Source organism: Oculina patagonica, chromosome 2, assembly GCF_052425735.1.
Source record: "Oculina patagonica isolate OP01 chromosome 2, crgOcupat, whole genome shotgun sequence".
Taxonomy (NCBI): Eukaryota; Metazoa; Cnidaria; class Anthozoa; order Scleractinia; family Oculinidae; genus Oculina; species Oculina patagonica.
In genome coordinates, this window is record NC_135759.1 from 24644334 (window position 1) to 24665134 (window position 20801).

Genomic DNA, 20801 nt, shown 5'->3' on the forward strand with positions numbered 1-20801 from the left:
CTTGCGTCATTGTTATTATAAAGGGACTCGGGTTTAGCTGATGCAGATTAATTTGGATTTCATTTCGATTGGGACTTCTCCTAGAACGGTAAGTACACTAGATTTTAAGCCAAGATTTAATGTAGTTGTTGAAAATTAGTTTGTATTTGCAGTTATTTTTTGCAGTTATTTTTGTTATAATGAAAGAGAGGAATATTCGTGCGAGCATGTATAACTATAAAAATCAGGAGCACTCAACCAGGAAATTCAGTCAAAAGACTTAGAATGCCGTTATACTGTTTTCTCGTATCGTTTAGGGCCTTTTTAATGGATGTTTGTGTTAACTAACACAGTTAAATCTTTTCGGATTTTGTAGCTGAATATTAAAATAGCAGAAACTTTTAGGGAACAAAATCTCATTACCCGAATTTGCGAGCTGTTGTTACTTTTCCGAAAATCATAGCTGGCGTCTTCCTGTACCCAAAACATCATTTTTACCTCTACAAAAACAAAAGGTGTTGTATTTCCGGGGATAACGGGCCTTCCGAACAGATACTCACCGAAATGATTCGTTGGGTGCCCCTGAAAAATAGATCAGTGTCTCGCAGGGCTTCGCGGCCCAGAAAGTAATACCTTATTACATGAAATTTTCGCGATTCCAAAAAAGTCGCGAAATTAAAGTGACGCGAATAATAAGTGTCGCGAACAGAACATGACGCGAAAATCAAGTACAATACAATACAAGTTTTATTGTCAACTCCCCATGGGGGTTTTTCAGAGACAATGAAAAATAAAAAAATAAAAATACGATATAAATATAATAAATGATAGAATAAAAATCTTAAAATGCTAAAAATTGTTTATAAAAAGTGATTGCTAAAAACTAATCGCATGAGGAGGTTATGACATTAAAAACTGATTTAAAAGATAAGCTTTCATTTTGCGTTTAAAAATAAAAAAAATAAAAAACGTGACTCACATTATGTCAATAATCAAGAAAAAATAAGTTGAGTACCACTGAAGGAAGGAATTATCAATCTTAATGGATGTTGTCGTCAATGGACTCAAGAACAATAACTGGTCATAACTCACGTACAAGCATGACCTATTTGCCTTGCGTTTTTCTTAATTTTGATGTTATTCTTCCTTTGAAGTCGTTTTATTTAAAAGAATATTACCAAGGAAATGTAAATTGTGTCTTAGGGCCTCTTTACATGAGAGTTTTCGTCCCGGGATGACTTTCGTCCCGGGATGAATTCATCTCGGTGTCTGGTCATTTTCTTGTTGCTGTTTACATGGTGATACATGTTTTCGTCCCGGGATGAGTTCATCCCGGGACGACTTCATCCCGGGATGAAACACCGGGATGAAATGTCATCCCGGGATGAAACGTGACGAAAAACCCCATGTAAACAGTCCTTTTCGGGATGAAATGTAATGTTATGTAAGCACAGGCGAGATGAATTCAACTCGGGCGGGACGACTTATCCCGGGATGAACACGCTCATGTGAATTCATCCCGGGACGAAACTCATCTCGGCTCTCATGTAAAGAGGCCCTTACTCAAAAACGCGAAATTTAAGTGATTCAAAATACAAAATTTTCGCAAAATCGCGAAATTTAAGTGTCGCGAAATATGCGCACCTCTAAATCGCGAAAATTTCATGTGATAAGGTATGTTCCGCTCAGTCACGACTCCAGAATTTCGTCAGCACTTGTTATTTGTATGTTTGTTCTGTTCAGTTCATGTGATAAAACTGGTCATATTAAACGAATTAGGTGCTACGAAGGCTGGCTTAAGGCTGTTAAACATGCACGAGCCAGTAAAGTATTTGTAATTAGTTTGTTATGATGTTAAAATTGGAAATGATCAGTCTCAGGAAATGAACTCTTATGCTACTGTTCCGTTGTCGATTTCGGCCGCATAATGTTAGAGGTAAAACGTAGGCTAATAACCCATGACTAAACCGGTGCCGATTTTTTTTATCCTGCAGACAAAGTTCCTTTGAAAACTGACCCTGTTAGTTTTGTATTTTTTTCCACGCAGTGAAGAGAAAGTGGTGAGTTGACATATTGCATTTAGGCAAGGGCAACGCCTATACAATATATCGAAAAAAATCTTTATAGTTAAGTGTGCTGTTGGATGCTTTTTAACTATAAGTGTTAATAATAAAAAGGAAAAAATAGATAAGAAAAAGTGCAATTTCACTGCACATTACTTATTTTAAATTAACACTGTTATTGTGTATTCAAAATTCAGTCTAAATCGAGAGTTTGTCCCATAGTTAAAGAATTTATTTCATCGTGCCCTGTACAAATGTATGGTACTTTACATTCAAAATTGTATTTTTTATGGTACCTCGTGTACAAGGCTAGCGGCAAAACTAAACAACACAACATGATTTAAATAATGAGAAACTACAACTGACTACAACTAATCTCTCAGTTGGATTTTGAAGACAGTCCTGATTTCGCCTTCTGAATATTTCAGTTTTTGAAGGTTGAAGTACTGAATAATTACGTGTCCTACGTTTCGTTTTTCCTATAAAAATAAAAATCATTACTTTTCTCGGTGTCCTCAAGGTGAAGCGATAATCTTTTTTATGATAAATAAACTTAATGCTAAGGGGAGCTGTTATTCCAGTGAAAGTTTTGAAGTTGGTTACATTCAGATTAGTTGCCGAGTGGTAAGGAAAAGAAAACACAGACGGCAACCAAATTGTGTCCCGTGACTTGAATTAACAATGAAAACTGAAACAAGGGGAAAAGTGAGACGTGTAGCAATGATATGCAGATATTAAAATACGCAAAAAAGACGCGATGTAAATTGTCTCCTCAAATTTAAGCTCGATTTTAGATATTCCTAGCCCGTTCCAAAATAACAAAAGAACTTCAGTCACAATGATGTCAATAATAATTGATCTTTAGTAGTAAAATGCTAATTTTAAATACCATTTTATAGGTTAGTGTTTTAGTTCTTCTTCTCAGCGTGATTTTATTTATTATAATTGTAAATCAGAGGGTCACAGTTTTGTTAGCTATGCTATTTAGTGTAACCCTCAGAAAATAAAGACGTTTCTTACCAGCTTGATTTCTGCTAATGCCGGGTTACAGCCCTACATGCCAGTACGCTGCCGAACCTTATCCCGGTTTCCGTAGCATGAAGCAGCTAGGAGCGTTGTTACTTCCCTAGATAGGATGCCGGGGGGGGGGGGTACTCCCTGTAATGTCCTATACGGGGAGGCTCCGCCCGAAAGGGGTACCTTTTTCGGGCTTCAGGTATATAAAAGGGTAGGAATTTCGCAAGTTTAGGTATATGATAGGGTAGGAAATTCTGTCATTAAGATATTTATAAAGGCCTTTAAATTAAATATTTCGAACAGACGCAACTAGTGACTGTATCGTCTTAATTTATTAAGCGCTACATAAAAATGTCAAGAAAACGTCTTGTTTCAAGTATATGCCGTGTCGTGTAGGTATATGAAAGGGGTACCTTTTTTCAATAAAAGGTATACGAAAGGGGTGCCTTTCTGTCAAAATGGTATATAAAATGGGTAAGGGGTTGGACCTCGGGGCGGAACCTCCCCGTATAAAACGTTTTTTAGTACCCCCCCCCCCTCCCCGGGTGTCGGGATAGGATGATAATCTACTTCACTCAGCTTAGCCCCTAGTTAAATTTTTAAGAACTTAAAAACATCACCATAAATTGTGATCTGCCGGTCAAACGACATTCATGATGTAATTCATCATGTCCGGACCAGTATCCCTGATAGGTTCTAGAGGAATCGACTTTTTATAATTCAGAGAATTGAAGCGTTATAAGATAACGTTTACTCAAGAAACGGTTGCTGTTGAATCTATTAATGAGTTAGGGGCCAGATGGCTTTAAGGTACTCTTTATCAGAAAACACAATAAATATCATTACTATCATTGAGAACTTCTTTTCTAAATCACTTACAAAAGCATAAACAAATTCTTTTAACTTGTATTCTTTCGTTATTTTGACAGACGTGCTCGACATGAATAACATAGGTGAAGTTATACAAGCAATCTCTATCGGCCTTGTTGTTGCCAATTTCCTTCTCAACACCTGTCGAGTTCTTAAAGTCATAGAGTTATGCAAGGAAGGCTTGTTCATCCTCGACAACAAAGCGGTCATGAAAAAACAGCAGTTAATTACATCACTTTACAAGGGGATATTTATGACTATGTTACAGGCGTATTGTATTGTTAATGATTATCCAAATGCGATAAAATACGCTAGAAAAGTTCTACACATTCACCACAGATGTGGTGAAAAAACTGAAGAATGTGCTGTTAGCCTAAAACTAGTGACATGGTATGTCCGTCAAAGCAAGTACGTAGAAGCAAAAGAACTATGCGAGAAAGCACTACTAATCAGTAAAGAAATTGGTCACAGAAATTTAGAAGCCTACTGTTGCGAAATCCTTGGGAATGTGCATCATTCAGTTGGCGCATACGACAATGCTAGAGAATATCACGAGAAAGCACTTATGATTAAAAAAGATATTGGTAACAGAAAAGGCGAAGCCTCATCCTACGGAAACCTTGGAACTGTGTATCAATCTGTTGGTGATTGTAAGAAGGCGATAGAATATCACCAAAAGGCATTTGCGATCACAAAAAATTTTGGCGACAGAAACGGAGAAGCCTCATGCTACAAAAACCTTGGAAATGTGTTTAAATCTCTTGGGGATTATAAAAACGCGAGAGAATATTTCATAAAAGCACTTGCGATTGCAAAAAAAATTGGTAATAGAAATGTAGAAGTCTCCTGCTTTGGAAACCTTGGAACTGTGTTTCAATCACTTGGCGACTATGAGAAGTCTAAAAGATATCTTGAAGAAGAACTAGCCATCAGAAAAGAAATTGGTGACAGAAAAGGAGAGGCCTCCTCTTACGGAAACCTGGGAGCTGTTTTACATTGTGTTGGTGATTATGTCAAGGCTAAAGAATACATCGAGAAAGCACTTGCGATCAGAAAAGGAATTGGTGACAGAGAAGGAGAAGAAGCTTGTTACGGTAATCTTGGAGCGGTGTTCCAATCTCTTGGTGATTGTGTTAAAGCTAAAGAAAGTTTTGAAAAAGCGCTTGCGATCAGTAAAGAAATTGGAAACAGAAAACGGGAAGCCTCCTCTTACGGAAACCTGGGAGCTGTTTTACATTGTGTTGGTGATTATGCTAAGGCTAAAGAATACATCGAGGAAGCGCTTACAATCAGAAAAGATATTGGTGACAGAGAGGGAGAACGAGCTGATTACAGACACCTTGGAGGCGTGTTTCAATCTCTTGGTGATTATGTTAAGGCTAAAGAACATCTTGAAAAAGGCACTTGCTATTAGCAAAGAAATTGGAGATAGAATAGGAGAAGCCACATCTTATGAAAAACTTGGAGCTGTGACTCGATCAGCTGGAGAATATGGGAAATCTGAAGAATATCTCGAGGAAGAACTGGCCATCAGAAAAGAAATTGGTGACAGAAAAGGAGAGGCCTCCTCTTACGGAAACCTGGGAGCTGTTTTACATTGTGTTGGTGATTATGCCAAGGCTAAAGAATACATCGAGGAAGCGCTTACAATCAGAAAAGAAATTGGTGACAGAGAGGGAGAACGAGCTGATTACAGACACCTTGGAGGCGTGTTTCAATCTCTTGGTGATTATGTTAAGGCTAAAGAACATCTTGAAAAAGCACTTGCGATTAGCAAAGAAATTGGAGACAGAAAAGGAGAAGCCACATCTTATGGAAAACTTGGAGCTGTGACTCGATCAGCTGGAGAATATGGGAAATCTGAAGAATATCTCGAGGAAGAACTGGCCATCAGAAAAGAAATTGGTGACAGAAAAGGAGAGGCCTCCTCTTACGGAAACCTGGGAGCTGTTTTACATTGTGTTGGTGATTATGCCAAGGCTAAAAAATACATCGAGGAAGCGCTTACAATCAGAAAAGAAATTGGTGACAGAGAGGGAGAACGAGCTGATTACAGACACCTTGGAGGCGTGTTTCAATCTCTTGGTGATTATGTTAAGGCTAAAGAACATCTTGAAAAAGCACTTGCGATTAGCAAAGAAATTGGAGACAGAAAAGGAGAAGCCACATCTTATGGAAAACTTGGAGCTGTGACTCGATCAGCTGGAGAATATGGGAAATCTGAAAAATATCTCGAGGAAGAACTGGCCATCAGAAAAGAAATTGGTGGCAAAAAAGGAGAAGCCTCCTCTAGCGAAAACCTTGGAACTGTTTTTAACTATGTTGGTGATTATGCCAAGGCCAAAAGAAATGTCGCCGAAGCAATTGCGACCAGAAAAGAAATTGGTGACAAGAAAGAAGAAGCAACTGATTACGTAAACCTTGGATATTTTTTTCATTCTCTTGGTGATTATGTTAAGGCTAAAAACCATTTTGAAAAAGCACTTGCGATTAGCAAAGAAATTGGAGATAGAATAGGAGAAGCCACATCTTATGAAAAACTTGGAGCTGTGACTCGATCAGCTGGAGAATATGGGAAATCTGAAGAATATCTCGAGGAAGAACTGGCCATCAGAAAAGAAATTGGTGACAGAAAAGGAGAGGCCTCCTCTTACGGAAACCTGGGAGCTGTTTTACATTGTGTTGGTGATTATGCCAAGGCTAAAAAATACATCGAGGAAGCGCTTACAATCAGAAAAGAAATTGGTGACAGAGAGGGAGAACGAGCTGATTACAGACACCTTGGAGGCGTGTTTCAATCTCTTGGTGATTATGTTAAGGCTAAAGAACATCTTGAAAAAGCACTTGCGATTAGCAAAGAAATTGGAGACAGAAAAGGAGAAGCCACATCTTATGGAAAACTTGGAGCTGTGACTCGATCAGCTGGAGAATATGGGAAATCTGAAAAATATCTCGAGGAAGAACTGGCCATCAGAAAAGAAATTGGTGGCAAAAAAGGAGAAGCCTCCTCTAGCGAAAACCTTGGAACTGTTTTTAACTATGTTGGTGATTATGCCAAGGCCAAAAGAAATGTCGCCGAAGCAATTGCGACCAGAAAAGAAATTGGTGACAAGAAAGAAGAAGCAACTGATTACGTAAACCTTGGATATTTTTTTCATTCTCTTGGTGATTATGTTAAGGCTAAAAACCATTTTGAAAAAGCACTTGCGATTAGCAAAGAAATTGGAGACAGAATAGGAGAAGCCACATCTTATGAAAAACTTGGAGCTGTGACTCGATCAGCTGGAGAATATGGGAAATCTGAAGAATATCTCGAGGAAGAACTGGCCATCAGAAAAGAAATTGGTGACAGAAAAGGAGAGGCCTCCTCTTACGGAAACCTGGGAGCTGTTTTACATTGTGTTGGTGATTATGCCAAGGCTAAAAAATACATCGAGGAAGCGCTTACAATCAGAAAAGAAATTGGTGACAGAGAGGGAGAACGAGCTGATTACAGACACCTTGGAGGCGTGTTTCAATCTCTTGGTGATTATGTTAAGGCTAAAGAACATCTTGAAAAAGCACTTGCGATTAGCAAAGAAATTGGAGACAGAAAAGGAGAAGCCACATCTTATGGAAAACTTGGAGCTGTGACTCGATCAGCTGGAGAATATGGGAAATCTGAAAAATATCTCGAGGAAGAACTGGCCATCAGAAAAGAAATTGGTGGCAAAAAAGGAGAAGCCTCCTCTAGCGAAAACCTTGGAACTGTTTTTAACTATGTTGGTGATTATGCCAAGGCCAAAAGAAATGTCGCCGAAGCAATTGCGACCAGAAAAGAAATTGGTGACAAGAAAGAAGAAGCAACTGATTACGTAAACCTTGGATATTTTTTTCATTCTCTTGGTGATTATGTTAAGGCTAAAAACCATTTTGAGAAAGCACTTGCGATCAGTAAAGAAATTGGAGACAGAAGCGGAGTAGCCTCCTGTTACAGAAACCTTGGAACGGTGTTCCAATATCTTGATGATTATCTAAAAGCTAAAGAACATTTAGAGAAAGCACTTGCGATCAGCAAAGAAATTGGTGACAGAGAAGTAGAAGCTTCCTGTTATGGGAACATTGGAGGAGGGTTACAATTTTCTGGTGACCATGTTATGGCAAGAGAGTATATTGAGAATGCACTCGCGATCAGAAAAGAAACTGGTGATAAAAAGGGGAAGCATCCTCTTACGTAACACTTGGAGGTACCTTTCAATCTGTTGGTGAATATGTCAAGGCTAAAAAATATTACGAGAAAGCAGTTGCGATCCACAAAGAAATTGGTAACAGAAAAGGAGAAGCCACCTCTTGCGGAAAACTTGGAATCGTGTTACTATTCCTCGGTAAATATGCTGACGCTAACGAATATCTTCGGAAAGCACTTGCAATCAGAAAAGAAACTGGTGACAGAGAAGGAGAAGGATCGGACTACTTAAACCTTGGATTAGTGTTTCAATCAATTGGTGACTATGAAAAGGCCAGAGAATATTACGAGAAAGCACTTGCTATTGCAAGAGACATTTGCGACAGCAGTAAAGAAGCAGTAAATTACCTAAACTTGGGAAGTAGTTTTCTATTACTTGGTGAAAGTGTTAAGGCGGAAGAAAATCTTAAGAAGGGGCTGGCATTTAGTGAAGAGATTGATGATGTTAAGACACAGTTCATGTCCCTTTGTAATCTTGCATGTGTTAAACTTATCGAAAGAAAGATCCAGGAAGCCGCGTCGTATCTCCTGTCAAGTATTCAGAAGTGTGAAGACTTGCGAGGTTGTCTCCGAGACAATGACCAATTTAAGATATCTTTTTCAGATGGACATGTTTATCCTTACCGGATACTCAGTGCAATGTTCTGTTCTGCCGGAAGTCCTGAAGAAGCTCTGTATGTTTCAGAACTTGGGCGGGCCAGAGCCCTTGCGGATTTAATGTCAGCTCAGTACTCTGTGGAGAATCAAATCTCACCTAATCCACAAACATGGGTTGGTATTGAAAGTATCATGTACAAAGAACGTAATTGCACTTGCCTATACCTCTCTTATTCCTTTCACAAAATATTTTTGTGGATTCTCAGAGCAAGCGAATTAACCCATTTCCGAAATGTGCAGGTAGATGAAACTGTGCGCACCGTCCACGAAAGATTAGATGCACTCGATGCACTTTTTATTAACGAGAGCTTTAGGAGTTATGGCATCTTACCTGAGGAACGTTGCGAAGATCGATCTTTGATTGGCTTTCAAGAGAAGCATAAGTCATGTGAGGAAGATAGTCGTAGAGCTTTGCATCTTGGAAAGGATTATACAGCTAACCAAGGACCCAAAATGAATCTTTCTCTGTGTTACAAATTGATCATCGCTCCTGTGGCGGACTTAATCGAGGGCTCTGATGAAATTATCATCGTTCCTGAACGCTCTTTGCATAACGTTCCATTTGCAGCGTTAACTGATGAAAATGGAAAGTATTTGTCAGAGACTTTCAGGATCCGCGTCGTCCCTTCTTTAACGACTCTCAAGCTCATCCAGGACAGTCCAGCAGACTATCACAGTCAGACTGGTGCACTCATAGTTGGAAATCCTGATGTTGGTAAGGTGCTTTACAAGGGGCGTCTTAAGGACATTTCGCCACTGCCTTGTGCAGAAAGCGAAGCAAACATGGTGGGAGGAAAGCTGGGTGTCAGGCCGCTGCTAGGACAGGAAGCAACTAAGCAAGCAGTACTTCAAGTGATAAATTCAGTAAGTCTGATACATTTCGCTGCACACGGTGATGCAGAAAGAGGAGAAATTGCACTTGCCCCTATTCGTCCTCTTAACAGGATCCCACGAGAAGAAGACTTCTTATTGACAATGTCTGACATTTCAAAAGTTCAACTACGTGCTAAACTGGTAGTACTTAGCTGTTGCCACAGTGGACGTGGACAGATTAGAGCAGAGGGAGTTGTAGGAATAGCTCGAGCATTCTTAGGCTCTGGTGCACGCTCAGTGTTGGTGGCCCTCTGGGCTTTAGAGGACAGTGCAACAGAGCAGTTCATGAGTCGTTTCTATGAGCACCTTGTGTGCGGGGAAAGTGCCAGTGAATCTCTTCACGAGGCCATGAAGTGGATGAGATGTAATGGCTATTCTGAAGTGAGACAGTGGGCCCCCTTTATGCTAGTTGGCGATAACGTGACATTTGATTTTAGAAAACGAAGGTAAGTTTCATAAAGGAAGAGATCATATTTCCTTACAAGCGACAAACGTTTATTGAGACTACTTTTTTCTTGAGACTTAAAAAGTACTTATATTTAAAACATGAATATGTTTTATAGTTTCATACCGTTTCTTATTCTATTCTGAGTTTATTAGTATGAATGGTAAAGAGATTTTAGAAATTCATCACCGCTTGAGATTTAAGGGTTCAGGACACTATGATTGTTGTAACAATAACTTGGTTGTATGGTATTTCAATTTGATTTATTTTAAGAGATGTGTTAAATCAGAAAGAAGTATTGTATTCATCATGCTGAGCCACCCAACTGGAGCTAAATTGTTTTAACTCCTCTGAACTGTTAATCTTCATTAATGTAAAATAAAAAACCTTTAGGGGCAATGTTTTAAGTTGGCGGTCAATTTTTTTAATAGATATATACAGCAAGTCGTTAGGTCCCATCTTTGCCATCAGGAGAGAATAATCAGTGTTTGGAGTAGAAATTACCAGGAGCTAGCATGGTTATCAGTTATCAATTCGGAGGGAGGTGAGAGGGGGGCGGTGGGTATGGGGAAGGGGAAAAGGATGTGCCGTGGAACAGAAGGCCAAGGCTTACAGTTTTGATAGCCACGTTGTCTCCTTTTGTACTCCGGCATTGTACAGAAATTAGGAAAGGGAGATCGGCCAGTTCAAATATTTTTTTTGTTTTGTCTTTTAGCTGAATGAGCAAGGAAGACCTCATCAGTCTAATCCAAACCCTATGCCGACCGGTCCAGAGGAAGGCAAGCGGAGGAATCTGCCCCCGCGGACTTTAACATTTAATAACTTTTTTGATATATAAACATATGCCTTCAGGCTATGTGATTTTTCTGAAATTTATCTGAGAACCATTCGGAAAGACCTAGTCATGAATGTTTTCGTGCCTAGAAATTTGTAATTATCACAGTTTTTATCGATAATTTTGAAATGGATGGGAATTCTAGGGCTAAGAACTGTTACCTGCACAATCTTCCAATTACGAAGATTTGCCAAAGGAACTTGGTCCTCGGACGAAACTGAAGTTCAGGACATGCGGTCGACAAATCATTCGTGATTCTTATCTTTATCGATTTATTTCCTTTATTCTAAATTGAAAATCAGTTTTCACTATGTTACTGAATGTTACTTTTTTCTAACTTAAATATGAAGTTAGGTTATGAACTTCCACAGAAAGAAAACTATGTGGAAATAGAGTAAATATTACGGGAGAAATGTAATATACCTGAATTTTGGAACTTCATGAACAACTTTTTGTACTTATCATTTCAATGTCGATTTCTTAAATCAACTAATGTAAAAGGTTAGTGTTACTGGGAATTGTGACAGAGTATTAAGAGCGTGAAATATTAAAAAAGCGAACATTTATTAAAAGTCCACTATGGCAGGTTGGTAGTCAAGAAATTCAGGGTAAAACTTCTTGAAGACACACCTGTTGACAAATGGTGTAATATCCTGCCCTGGGTATTGTTATCCATGACCTGTAGATAAGCTATGGCGAATCGTTCTGGACTGGGACAAGCCAAAACCAGGCTCAGTAGATCGCCAGGCTGATCGCGGAGACTGCAAACCGGCTTCCTAGCAGGGAGGGTGCGCGGAGTGCAACCGCTCGCTGCCGCGGACTAGAGTAGAGTGCACAAAGGATAGCACGTGTTTGTCTTTGATACAGTTATTTGGATATCATTTATTCATCCCGAGGGTTTTTATTACCAATTTAAATTGACTTTGAATAGTGAAAAACAACGCAATTAATATTTAATGAATGACGTAAGTTTCTCGCACGTGCACATGGAACATTTACCTAGTGTCCGCTGTAAAGGAAATGCTACTTTGACAAGGTGGTAAGCACAGACTAGAAAAACGCAACGTACGATCGTAACGAGACGGGAAAAGTAAATCTCATTTGAATTGCATACTTTCAGGTTGCCAGGGCTACTTCATATAAAAGAACGATAATTTGTGATAACCTTACAACTATTTTTCCACATCAGGAGGCCAATAATTAACCAAACAAACAAAAAACAGGCCAACAAACAACAACAACAAATAAACCTTTTCCCTTCAGGACGTACCCCTCCCATACCCCATGACTTTTGTCACTGGTCTGGTTGAATATTCCGACATAAAAACATGTGACACAAAAAACAAATCCTGGGCTGGGAGTGTCCCTCTCTGTCTCCTTATTTTCTATTGTCGTAAAAAATGTGAAGAATTTGTAGTCAAAGACAAACAGCAAGTAAGGACAGAAAAGTTCGGGTCAATTTGAGCTAAAATGATCCCCATACGTTTTAAAGACGAACTCTTTGTGGTTAATATACTCCAGACAGAAAGCAACTTGTTTAACTTCTCCTACATTTTGTGGATGACAACCACAAAACCTGCAAAATGTTACATTCTTCAGCGCAAAGTAATAAGATGGAGCTGAAGTTTCCTATAATGACAGAAAGAAGCAACAGCGGTGAAGCATTATATTTGTTTTTTTTTTATAAGGGATGAGACAATGATATTGTTTGCACTTCTGTTTAATTTCAATGGGTTGCTACATGATTTTTTATGATTAATTTGATGGAATTCCTGCTTGTTTTGAGGATAAATCCAATCAATTTAACTAGAAATCCCAGAGAAATGGTTAGATTGTTATATTGAGGATTTCACTGCAGCTAATAATTATGTAATTGTCAGTGACCGATAGGCAAGATGATGTGATTGCAGTAGCTGAAACAATAACTAGTTGAAAATTATCCTTAAATACAGTCAAGCCGGAAAATGGCATCCCCGAGCCTTCAGGTATCAAAATTATCTGGAGGAGTAAAGGAGGGAAGGAAACAGAAGGGAAAATGTCCCTGACCTGGAGGGTCGGGCTTTTTCAATAGGGACCCCTTTTCTCTCCCACCCCACCCCAACTAAACGATGGTCAGTATTCTCGAAAATTGCTAATCGTGTGAGTCATAGGTCTACGCACAGTTGTAATAAAACACACAGGGTAACTACTATGCTCCATGACTTGAATTACGACGACTGAAAACTGAAACGCAGTGGAAAGTGAGATACGACGCTAGAATCATGCAATCAAAGTATCTGAGTGTAGCAATGACCAAAAGTCTGCTCCAACTCTGCTGAATTACTCAAACTCAGTGATAGTAAGATATCAAGCTCAGGGAAATTTTCAATGTGTTCGAATGTGTAGGGGTTGCGTTTGAAATGTCAAATAGCTTCTCTTTTCTTCCCTTACAGTGATACCTTTATTATGTATTGACAAGATTCCTGTCGAAATCGAAATTAAATACACGGTTAGAAACTCTCAGAATTGCTTGGGTCATTATTATTTTTGAAGGAAACTCGGGTTTAACTGACCGCGCAGATTAACTTGGATTTCATTTCGACTTGGACTTTTCACAGAACGGTAAGTTCAGTAAGTTTAAGCCAAGATCCCAAGCAATCGATGAAAAGTGTTTATACAGTGGAATCCAGATTTCTCGAACCCCCAGGGGAAACGAAAATTAGTTCGAGAAATAGAGACTTCGAGAAATCAGGAGGCAAAACTGCGGTGTTCGACTGAGCGAAGCAAATCTAACGGAAACGACTTTTGGTTCGAGTTATCAGAAGGTTCGAGAAAGCGAGAGTGCGAGAATCGGGATTTTACTATAATTAACATTTATTCTGTTCCGTTATTAAAACTGAAGCAATGTTCGGGCAGGTGCTTGTAACTATAAGAATTTATTTTTCGGCTCCCAGACCTCGCGAAGGTAGGATTTTGTTATGTAATGCTCGCGGTCTCAACTCTATAATTTTCTCTCATGCAGTACTGTTCAGTTTCGGTATCTAGTTTACCTGTACCTGCACAAACACAGACGCTGCGTTAAGTTTAATATGCACCAGTTTTGAAATATTTATAAATGAACCTGTTATATTAAATTGGGAAAGATCAGCCTCAGCAATTTAATTCTGAAGCATCCTTCTTTGGTTGCCCGAGCTAACAAGTTATAAATAAGGATTTAGATTTTTATCTTCACTCAAATAGATGTCAACTAATAGCTACTGTTCGATTTTGGTCGCGTAGTGTTAGAAGTTAAAATGTATACTAAAGAACCCTGGATTTACCGGTGCCGCTTTGTTCTTATCTTTCAGACAAGAGTGTTGCTGTTGTAACTGACGATTTTACTTTTGTAGTATAGCTTTTCACACAACGAAAAAGAAGTGGTGAGTTGACACAGTGTTGACATACGCTTAATACAGGGCAAACCCCTCTTCAATGTATCTGAAAACTCTTCTTAGGTGAGAGAGTTGTGGGTTGCGCTTCAACTGAAATGTTTCGAATAGTAATAAGAAGCAATATAAATCACAAGCAATAATTGGGTTCGACTGCGAATAGTTTTATACAACGTAATGACATTTCAATTTCTTACAGCTGAGTTTTGCTTTCCAGTGGCAGAGAAAACCGATAATTGCACCAGTTAATAAGCTGTGTGCCCCTTGTCGTTCTTTTTCCAAATGTAACAACAGCCATATTTTTTTTAATGATCTCGAGAGTCATCGCACATATGCCAATTCGAAATATCTTCCCGGCAAACTAGGACACATAACACATAATTATAAAAACTCAAAAAAGTTGCATATTACCACTCGTTACTCCTTTTAAATTACTGTTGTTACTGTGTGTTCAAAAGATTGCAGTGGAAATCGAAAGTTACAGTAAAAACCCGCGGGTAAGTACCTAATTTTTAAGAACCTGTTAGGCCAAAATTCGCTAGTTAGACACCCTCTATATAAGAACCTCTTAAGCGTAAAATTTGAAAATAGATTCTTATACTCTAAAATCGATTAAAAATATGTACTTTTATAGGTAAATACGAAAAGTTGACATTCTGGATCCTCTTTGGAGACACCAACGAGCCTTAGCACTCCAGTTGCAATGTAAATGCCAATGTTGAAAATCAAATATATATACATTATTGATAGAATCACATAAATGTAATTAAAGTGGAATTTAAAATTCTTATAAGGAAAAGGCTGAATACCACCCAAAATTTTATAAAAGCAATACAAATTTTTCTTCAGAAATTAAGGACCTTCTCAGGACAATTAAGGCATGGGACAGGGTCTCCCATTATATTTCACCAACAACTGAGGGGGTGGTCTATCTTCTGAGGCTTTAGCCATGACAGTCTGAAACTTTGGCAAAGTGGCAAAGTAATAAGTATGGAAATTTTGTTCAATTTATGTGAATGACGTGTTCACATGCAGGTTCTGACTCGCTGGTTTTTACTGTAGTCTTTCACACAACCAATTTCATTCCACCATAAAGCATAGGTAATTTTGGCTTTTCTCGGTTCCTCAAGGTGAAACAATAATTTGTATGATCAATTAAATAAACTCAGATCAAAACTGTTAAAGGGAAACAGTTCTTTTCGCCTGTATCACCAACACTACAAGACTAAAATATACGGGTGGACTAGAAAGTCGTTGGTGATGCGTGACGCTTGGTTGAAAATGATTGAATTAATATTCGAAGCAATAAATATCAAAAAAATGTCAGAATTGTCTCAGAACACAACGGGGAACGGTTTTTATTCACACTGAAGAAGGGTTCAATATTAAAGTGATATAACTACAACAGTACTGAAGCATAGTTACTGGCAACTAAGTATCTAACAAAACACATGTACAGACGGTACGGAAATTGTATTCTGACTTAAATTACGAAGAAAACTGAAACAAAGAAAAAAAGCGAGACGTGAGACTAAGTATTCCAATGTATATGAGTTATGTTGTTTATGTTAAATTACCAGCTTTTCTTTGATTTTTTGATACCGAAGGTTAACCACTCTCCTGGATAAGATGTCAACATATCGCAGGTTATCTCCGGTATTTTGTCGAGTTTCCCTAACGGAAAGATAATCGGTATCCATTAATACTCTTGGGTGGAGAGAGGCACTGTGAGAGTAAAGTGTCTTGTCCAAGAACAAAGCACAATGACTCACCACTGTGCCATGAGCCAGGACCGCTCGATTGCAGTCCGTCACACTTTAAAAACCATTAGTGACCACTGCGTGTGCTATATTGAGAATAATAATAATAATAATAATAATAATAATAATAATAATAATAATAATAATAATAATAATAATAATAATAACTTTATTTAACTACGGTAATAAGTATAAAGCTAAAAGCTTGTGGGGCCGTGTACAAATTAAAAATTTAAAAAGACATATAAAAAGACATCCTAAAAATATTAAGAAGATAACAAAATTCACTATTATAACAACAATTTAAAAATTCAATAAAATTTGAAAACATCATCGTTCAGTATGACAGTCTGCGCGGATAACGCCTCGAAGTCATAGAACACTACCTGAAAGCACAACAAATGTCATTGCTATCATTAAAAATTTGTTTCGGTCGCTTACAAAAGGAGAAACAGACTGTTTTTAATAACTTGTATTATTTCCTTATTTCGACAGAAGTGCTTGACATGAACTGCATAGGTGAAGTTATACAAGCCATCTCTATCGGCCTCATTGTTGCCAATTTCCTTTTCAACACCTGTCGAGTTCTTGAAGCAATCGAGCTATGCAAAGAATGTTTGTTCATCCTCAACATCAAAGAATTCATGAAAGAACATGAATTAATAAAATCACTTTACTTGGGAATATATTTGACAATGGTACAGGGATATTCTATTATCAATGATTACACTAATGGGATAAAATACGCCAGCAAACTTCTTCAGATTTTCCGCGAATGTGGCGAAAGAACAAACGAATGCACGCTAAGCATAAAACTTGCGACATGGTATATATGTCAAAGTAAATACGCAGAAGCAAAAGAACTCTGTGAGAAAGCACTTCTAATCAGTACAGAAACTGGTCACAGAAATTTAGAAGCCTACTGTTACGGAAACCTTGGGACGGTGTATCAATCAGTTGGTGAATACGAAAAGGCTAGAGAATATCACGAGCAAGCACTTGTGATAAAAAAAGAAATCGGCGACAAAAAAAGCGAAGCCTTATCCTACGGACACCTTGGAACTGTGCTTCAATTTCTTGGTGAATACAAGAAAGCAAGAGAATATCACGAGAAGGCACTTGCAATCATAAAAGATTTCGGCGGAAGAAACGGAGCTCCCAGCTATGGAAATCTTGGAAATGTATTTCAGTCTATTGGTGAATATAAGAAAGCGAAGGAGTATTACAAGAAGGCACGTGGAGAAGCTTTGTGCTACGGAAACCTTGGAACTGTGTTTCTTTCCCTTTGTGATTACGTTAAGGCTAAAGAACATTTTGAGGATGCACTTGAGATCAGTAAAGAAATTGGTGACCGAAAAGGACAAGCGACATTTTATGGAAACCTTGGAACTGTGTTTCTTTTCCTTTGTGATTACGTTAAGGCTAAAGACCATTTTGAAGATGCACTTGCGATCAGTAAAGAAATTGGTGACCGAAAAGGACAAGCGACATTTTATGGAAACCTTGGAACTGTGTTTCAATCAGTTGGAGAATATGAAAAGGCAAAGGAATATCTTGGGAAAGCACTTGCGATCACAACAGAAATTGGTGACAGAAAAGGTGAAGCCTCATTTTATGGAAACCTTGGAACTGTGTTTCACTCAGTTGGAGAATATGAGAAGGCGAAACGATATCACTGGAAAGCACTTGAGATAACAACAGAAATTGGTGACATAAAGGGAGAAGCCACCTCTTACGGAAACATCGGCAGCGCGTTTCGATTATTTGGTGAATATGATAAGGCTAAAGAATACCTTCGGAAAGCACTAGCCATAAGAAAAGAAATTGGGGATAGAGAGGGAGAAGAAGCTGATTATGGGAACCTTGGAGCTGTGTCTCTATCTCTTGGTAATTATGTAAAGGCTAAAGAACATTTTGAGAAAGCACTTGCGATCGGTAAAGAAATTGGTGACAGAAAAGGAGAAGCTAACTCTTACGGAAACCTTGGAGTCGTGTTTCAGTTAGTTGAACAATACGAAAAGGCGAAAGAATATCAGAAGAAAGCACTCGCCATCAGAAAAGAAATTGGTGACAGAAACGGAGAAGCCTCCTCTTGCGGAAACCTTGGATCGGTGTTTCTTTTCCTCGGTAAATATGCTAAGGCTAACGAATATCTTCAGAAAGCACTTGCGATCAGAAAAGAAATTGGTGACAGAGAAGGGGAAGGAACTGATTACGGAAACCTTGGAACCTTGTTTCAATCAATTGGTGACTATGAGAAGGCCAGGAATTATCACGAGAAAGCACTCGCTATTACAAGTGACATTTGCGACAGAAATAAACAAGCAGCGAATTACCTTAGCCTAGGAACTGATTTTCAATTCCTTGGTGAATGCGTAAAGGCGGAAGAAAATCTTAAGAAGGGGCTTGCATTGAGTGAAGAGATTGGGGATGTTAAGACACAGTTCATGTCCCTTTGCAAACTTGCCTGGGTTAAACTTTTCGAAGGAAAGATTCAGGAAGCCTTGTCGTATCTTCTGTCAAGTATTCAGAAGTGTGAAGACTTGAGAGGCTTTCTCCGAGACAATGACCAATTTAAGATATCTTTTTCAGATGGACATGTTTATCCTTACCGGGAACTCAGTGCAATGTTCTGTTCTGCCGGAAGTCTTAAAGAAGCTCTGTATGTTTCAGAACTTGGGCGGGCCAGAGCCCTTGCGGATTTAATGTCAACTCAGTACTCTGTGGAGAATCAAATCTCAGCTAATCCACAAACATGGGTTGGTATTGAAAGGATCATGTACAAAGAACGCCATTGTACTTGCGTTTACCTATCGTACTCCTACGATGGTATATATTTGTGGGTTCTTAAAGCAAGCGAAGTCGTGCATTTCGGGAATGTAAAGGTAAATGGAATGAGGACTGAAGGTTTAGATGCATTAGATGCAATTTTTGCTGACAAAAGTTTCAGAGGCTTTGGCATTTTACCTGAAGAACATTGCGAAGACCGAACTTTAAAATGTATTCAACAGAAGCCTGAGTCGTGTGAGGAAGATAGCCGTAAAGCTTTGCGTCTTGGAAAAGGTTATACAGATTACCAAGCACCCAAACAGTATCTTTCTTTGTGTTACAAATATTTCATTGCTCCTGTGGTGAATTTACTCGAGGGCCCTGAAATAATCATTGTTCCTGAGCGCTCATTGCACAACGTTCCATTTGCCGCGTTACTTGATGAAAGTGGAAAGTATTTGTCAGAGACTTTCAGGATCCGTGTCGTTCCTTCTTTAACGACTCTCAAGCTCATTCAGGACAGCCCAGCAGACTATCACAGTCAGACTGGTGCACTGATAGTGGGAAATCCTGATGTTGGTAGGGTGCGTTACAAGGGGCGTCTTAAGTACATTTTGCCACTGCCTTGTGCAGAAAACGAAGCAAACATGGTAGGAGAAAAGCTGGGTGTCAGGCCGCTGCTAGGACAGGAAGCAACTAAGCAAGCAGTACTTCAAGTGATAAATTCAGTAAGTCTAATACATTTCGCTGCACACGGTGATGCAGAAAGAGGAGAAATTGCACTTGCCCCTTTTCGTCCTCTTAACAGGATCCCACGAGAAGAAGACTTCTTATTGACAATGTCTGACATTTCACAAGTTCGACTACGTGCTAAACTGGTAGTACTTAGCTGTTGCCACAGTGGACGTGGACAGATTAGAGCCGAGGGAGTTGTCGGAATAGCTCGAGCATTCTTAGGTTCTGGTGCACGCTCAGTGTTGGCGGCCCTGTGGGCTCTAGAGGACAGTGCAACAGAGCAGTTCATGAGTCGTTTCTATGAGCACCTTGTGTGCGGGCAAAGTGCCAGTGAATCTCTTCACGAGGCCATGAAGTGGATGAGATGTAACGGCTATCCTGAAGTGAGACAGTGGGCACCCTTTATGCTGATTGGTGATAACGTGACATTTGATTTAAGAAACAAAAGTAAGTTTCATAAATGAACTAATGACACAGGTCGCTATTCTTGTTGTAGTATTAAATTTAGTAAGTTGTTGACCTGGTTCTTATACAAGGAAAGTGACCTTTTTTAAGAGAGAGAAGAAATATTGTATTCTCTGTAGGACACAGTCAGGAAGAACCGTGTGGCGCATGTCATCGGATAATGCAACATTTAAACAAAAGTATTGTAAATGCGCTAAAAACGATAAAATTCTCGTCATCAACTTTTAAACATGGTGTTAACCAACAGCACACGCTTTTTCGTTTTTTAAATGCGTTTTCGACATAAGCAGGCGCTTGTAATGTTACAAGAAAGCAAAGTCGATGTTCATCCGCCTTGGATGGAGGGTCTTGTGCTTGAAAATTAACCTTGCCTTTTTTGTTGCGTCGATTCCGCGAGCTTTTAAAACGCAGGGAGTGCAGACCTACATTTCTCTTCCGCTGGCCATTTTGTTTACATGTTGGTGTCCGTTATCTGCCCGGGGTTTAAAAGCACGGTCAACAGTTGCAAGAGTTTGTGTTCAGATTATGTAAACTGACTTTTTACCAAATTCCTCTTAACTCCAGTAGTCAAATAACAAACTATTTAAGAAATGTTTTGTTCACTTTTTCTTTTTAGGTGTTTAAGCAAGAAAGACCTGATCAGTGCAACCTTAACCCTTTTTAGGCCGGGGGAGGTGGCCAAGCGAAAACTACCTTCACGG

General features: G+C 38.9%; 3 protein-coding genes and 1 pseudogene across 4 annotated transcripts in view; 3 read left to right on the top strand and 1 right to left on the bottom strand.

Annotated features, from left to right (window-relative positions):
* Window positions 1-1794: 1794 nt before the first annotated feature.
* LOC144643743 (uncharacterized) lies at window positions 1795-11224 on the top strand. The gene is made up of 5 exons (XM_078503080.1): window positions 1795-2039; window positions 3989-4573; window positions 5412-7920; window positions 8520-10130; window positions 10845-11224. Exons 2-5 carry the CDS (start codon window positions 4000-4002, stop codon window positions 10846-10848), a joined length of 4698 nt encoding a protein of 1565 aa, XP_078359206.1. The 5' UTR covers window positions 1795-2039; window positions 3989-3999; the 3' UTR covers window positions 10849-11224.
* LOC144643740 (uncharacterized) lies at window positions 4940-5382 on the top strand (annotated as a pseudogene).
* Window positions 11225-11348: 124 nt separating the features above from the next.
* Window positions 11349-20801, bottom strand: part of LOC144643715 (C-Jun-amino-terminal kinase-interacting protein 1-like) — a 19137-nt gene continuing 9684 nt past the window's right edge. Inside the window, exon 8 of the mRNA XM_078503051.1 lies at window positions 11349-11594. Within this exon, the coding sequence (XP_078359177.1) occupies window positions 11531-11594 (64 nt within the window). The 3' untranslated portion in view covers window positions 11349-11530. The remainder of the gene's footprint in view (window positions 11595-20801) is intronic.
* LOC144643699 (uncharacterized) overlaps window positions 13503-20801 on the top strand; it is a 7513-nt gene continuing 214 nt past the window's right edge. Inside the window, exons 1-3 of one of the 2 annotated variants that reach the window (XM_078503026.1) lie at window positions 13503-13565; window positions 14291-14362; window positions 16627-20527. In XM_078503026.1, the coding sequence (XP_078359152.1) occupies window positions 16638-20099 (3462 nt within the window). In that variant the 5' untranslated portion in view covers window positions 13503-13565; window positions 14291-14362; window positions 16627-16637 and the 3' untranslated portion in view covers window positions 20100-20527. Of the gene's footprint in view, window positions 13566-14290; window positions 14363-16425; window positions 20528-20716 lie in introns of those variants that run through there. The other variant, XM_078503025.1, reaches the window with a different exon arrangement.

Bases quoted from the DNA above. Each gene is read 5' to 3' on its own strand.
- LOC144643743 (XM_078503080.1), top strand. From the start codon at position 4,000: ATGAATAACATAGGTGAAGTTATACAAGCAATCTCTATCGGCCTTGTT. The intron at 4,574-5,411 runs GTGATTGTAAGA...TGACTCGATCAG, and splicing joins AACTGTGTATCAATCTGTTG to CTGGAGAATATGGGAAATCT. The intron at 7,921-8,519 runs GTTCCAATATCT...CTTGGGAAGTAG, and splicing joins TACAGAAACCTTGGAACGGT to TTTTCTATTACTTGGTGAAA.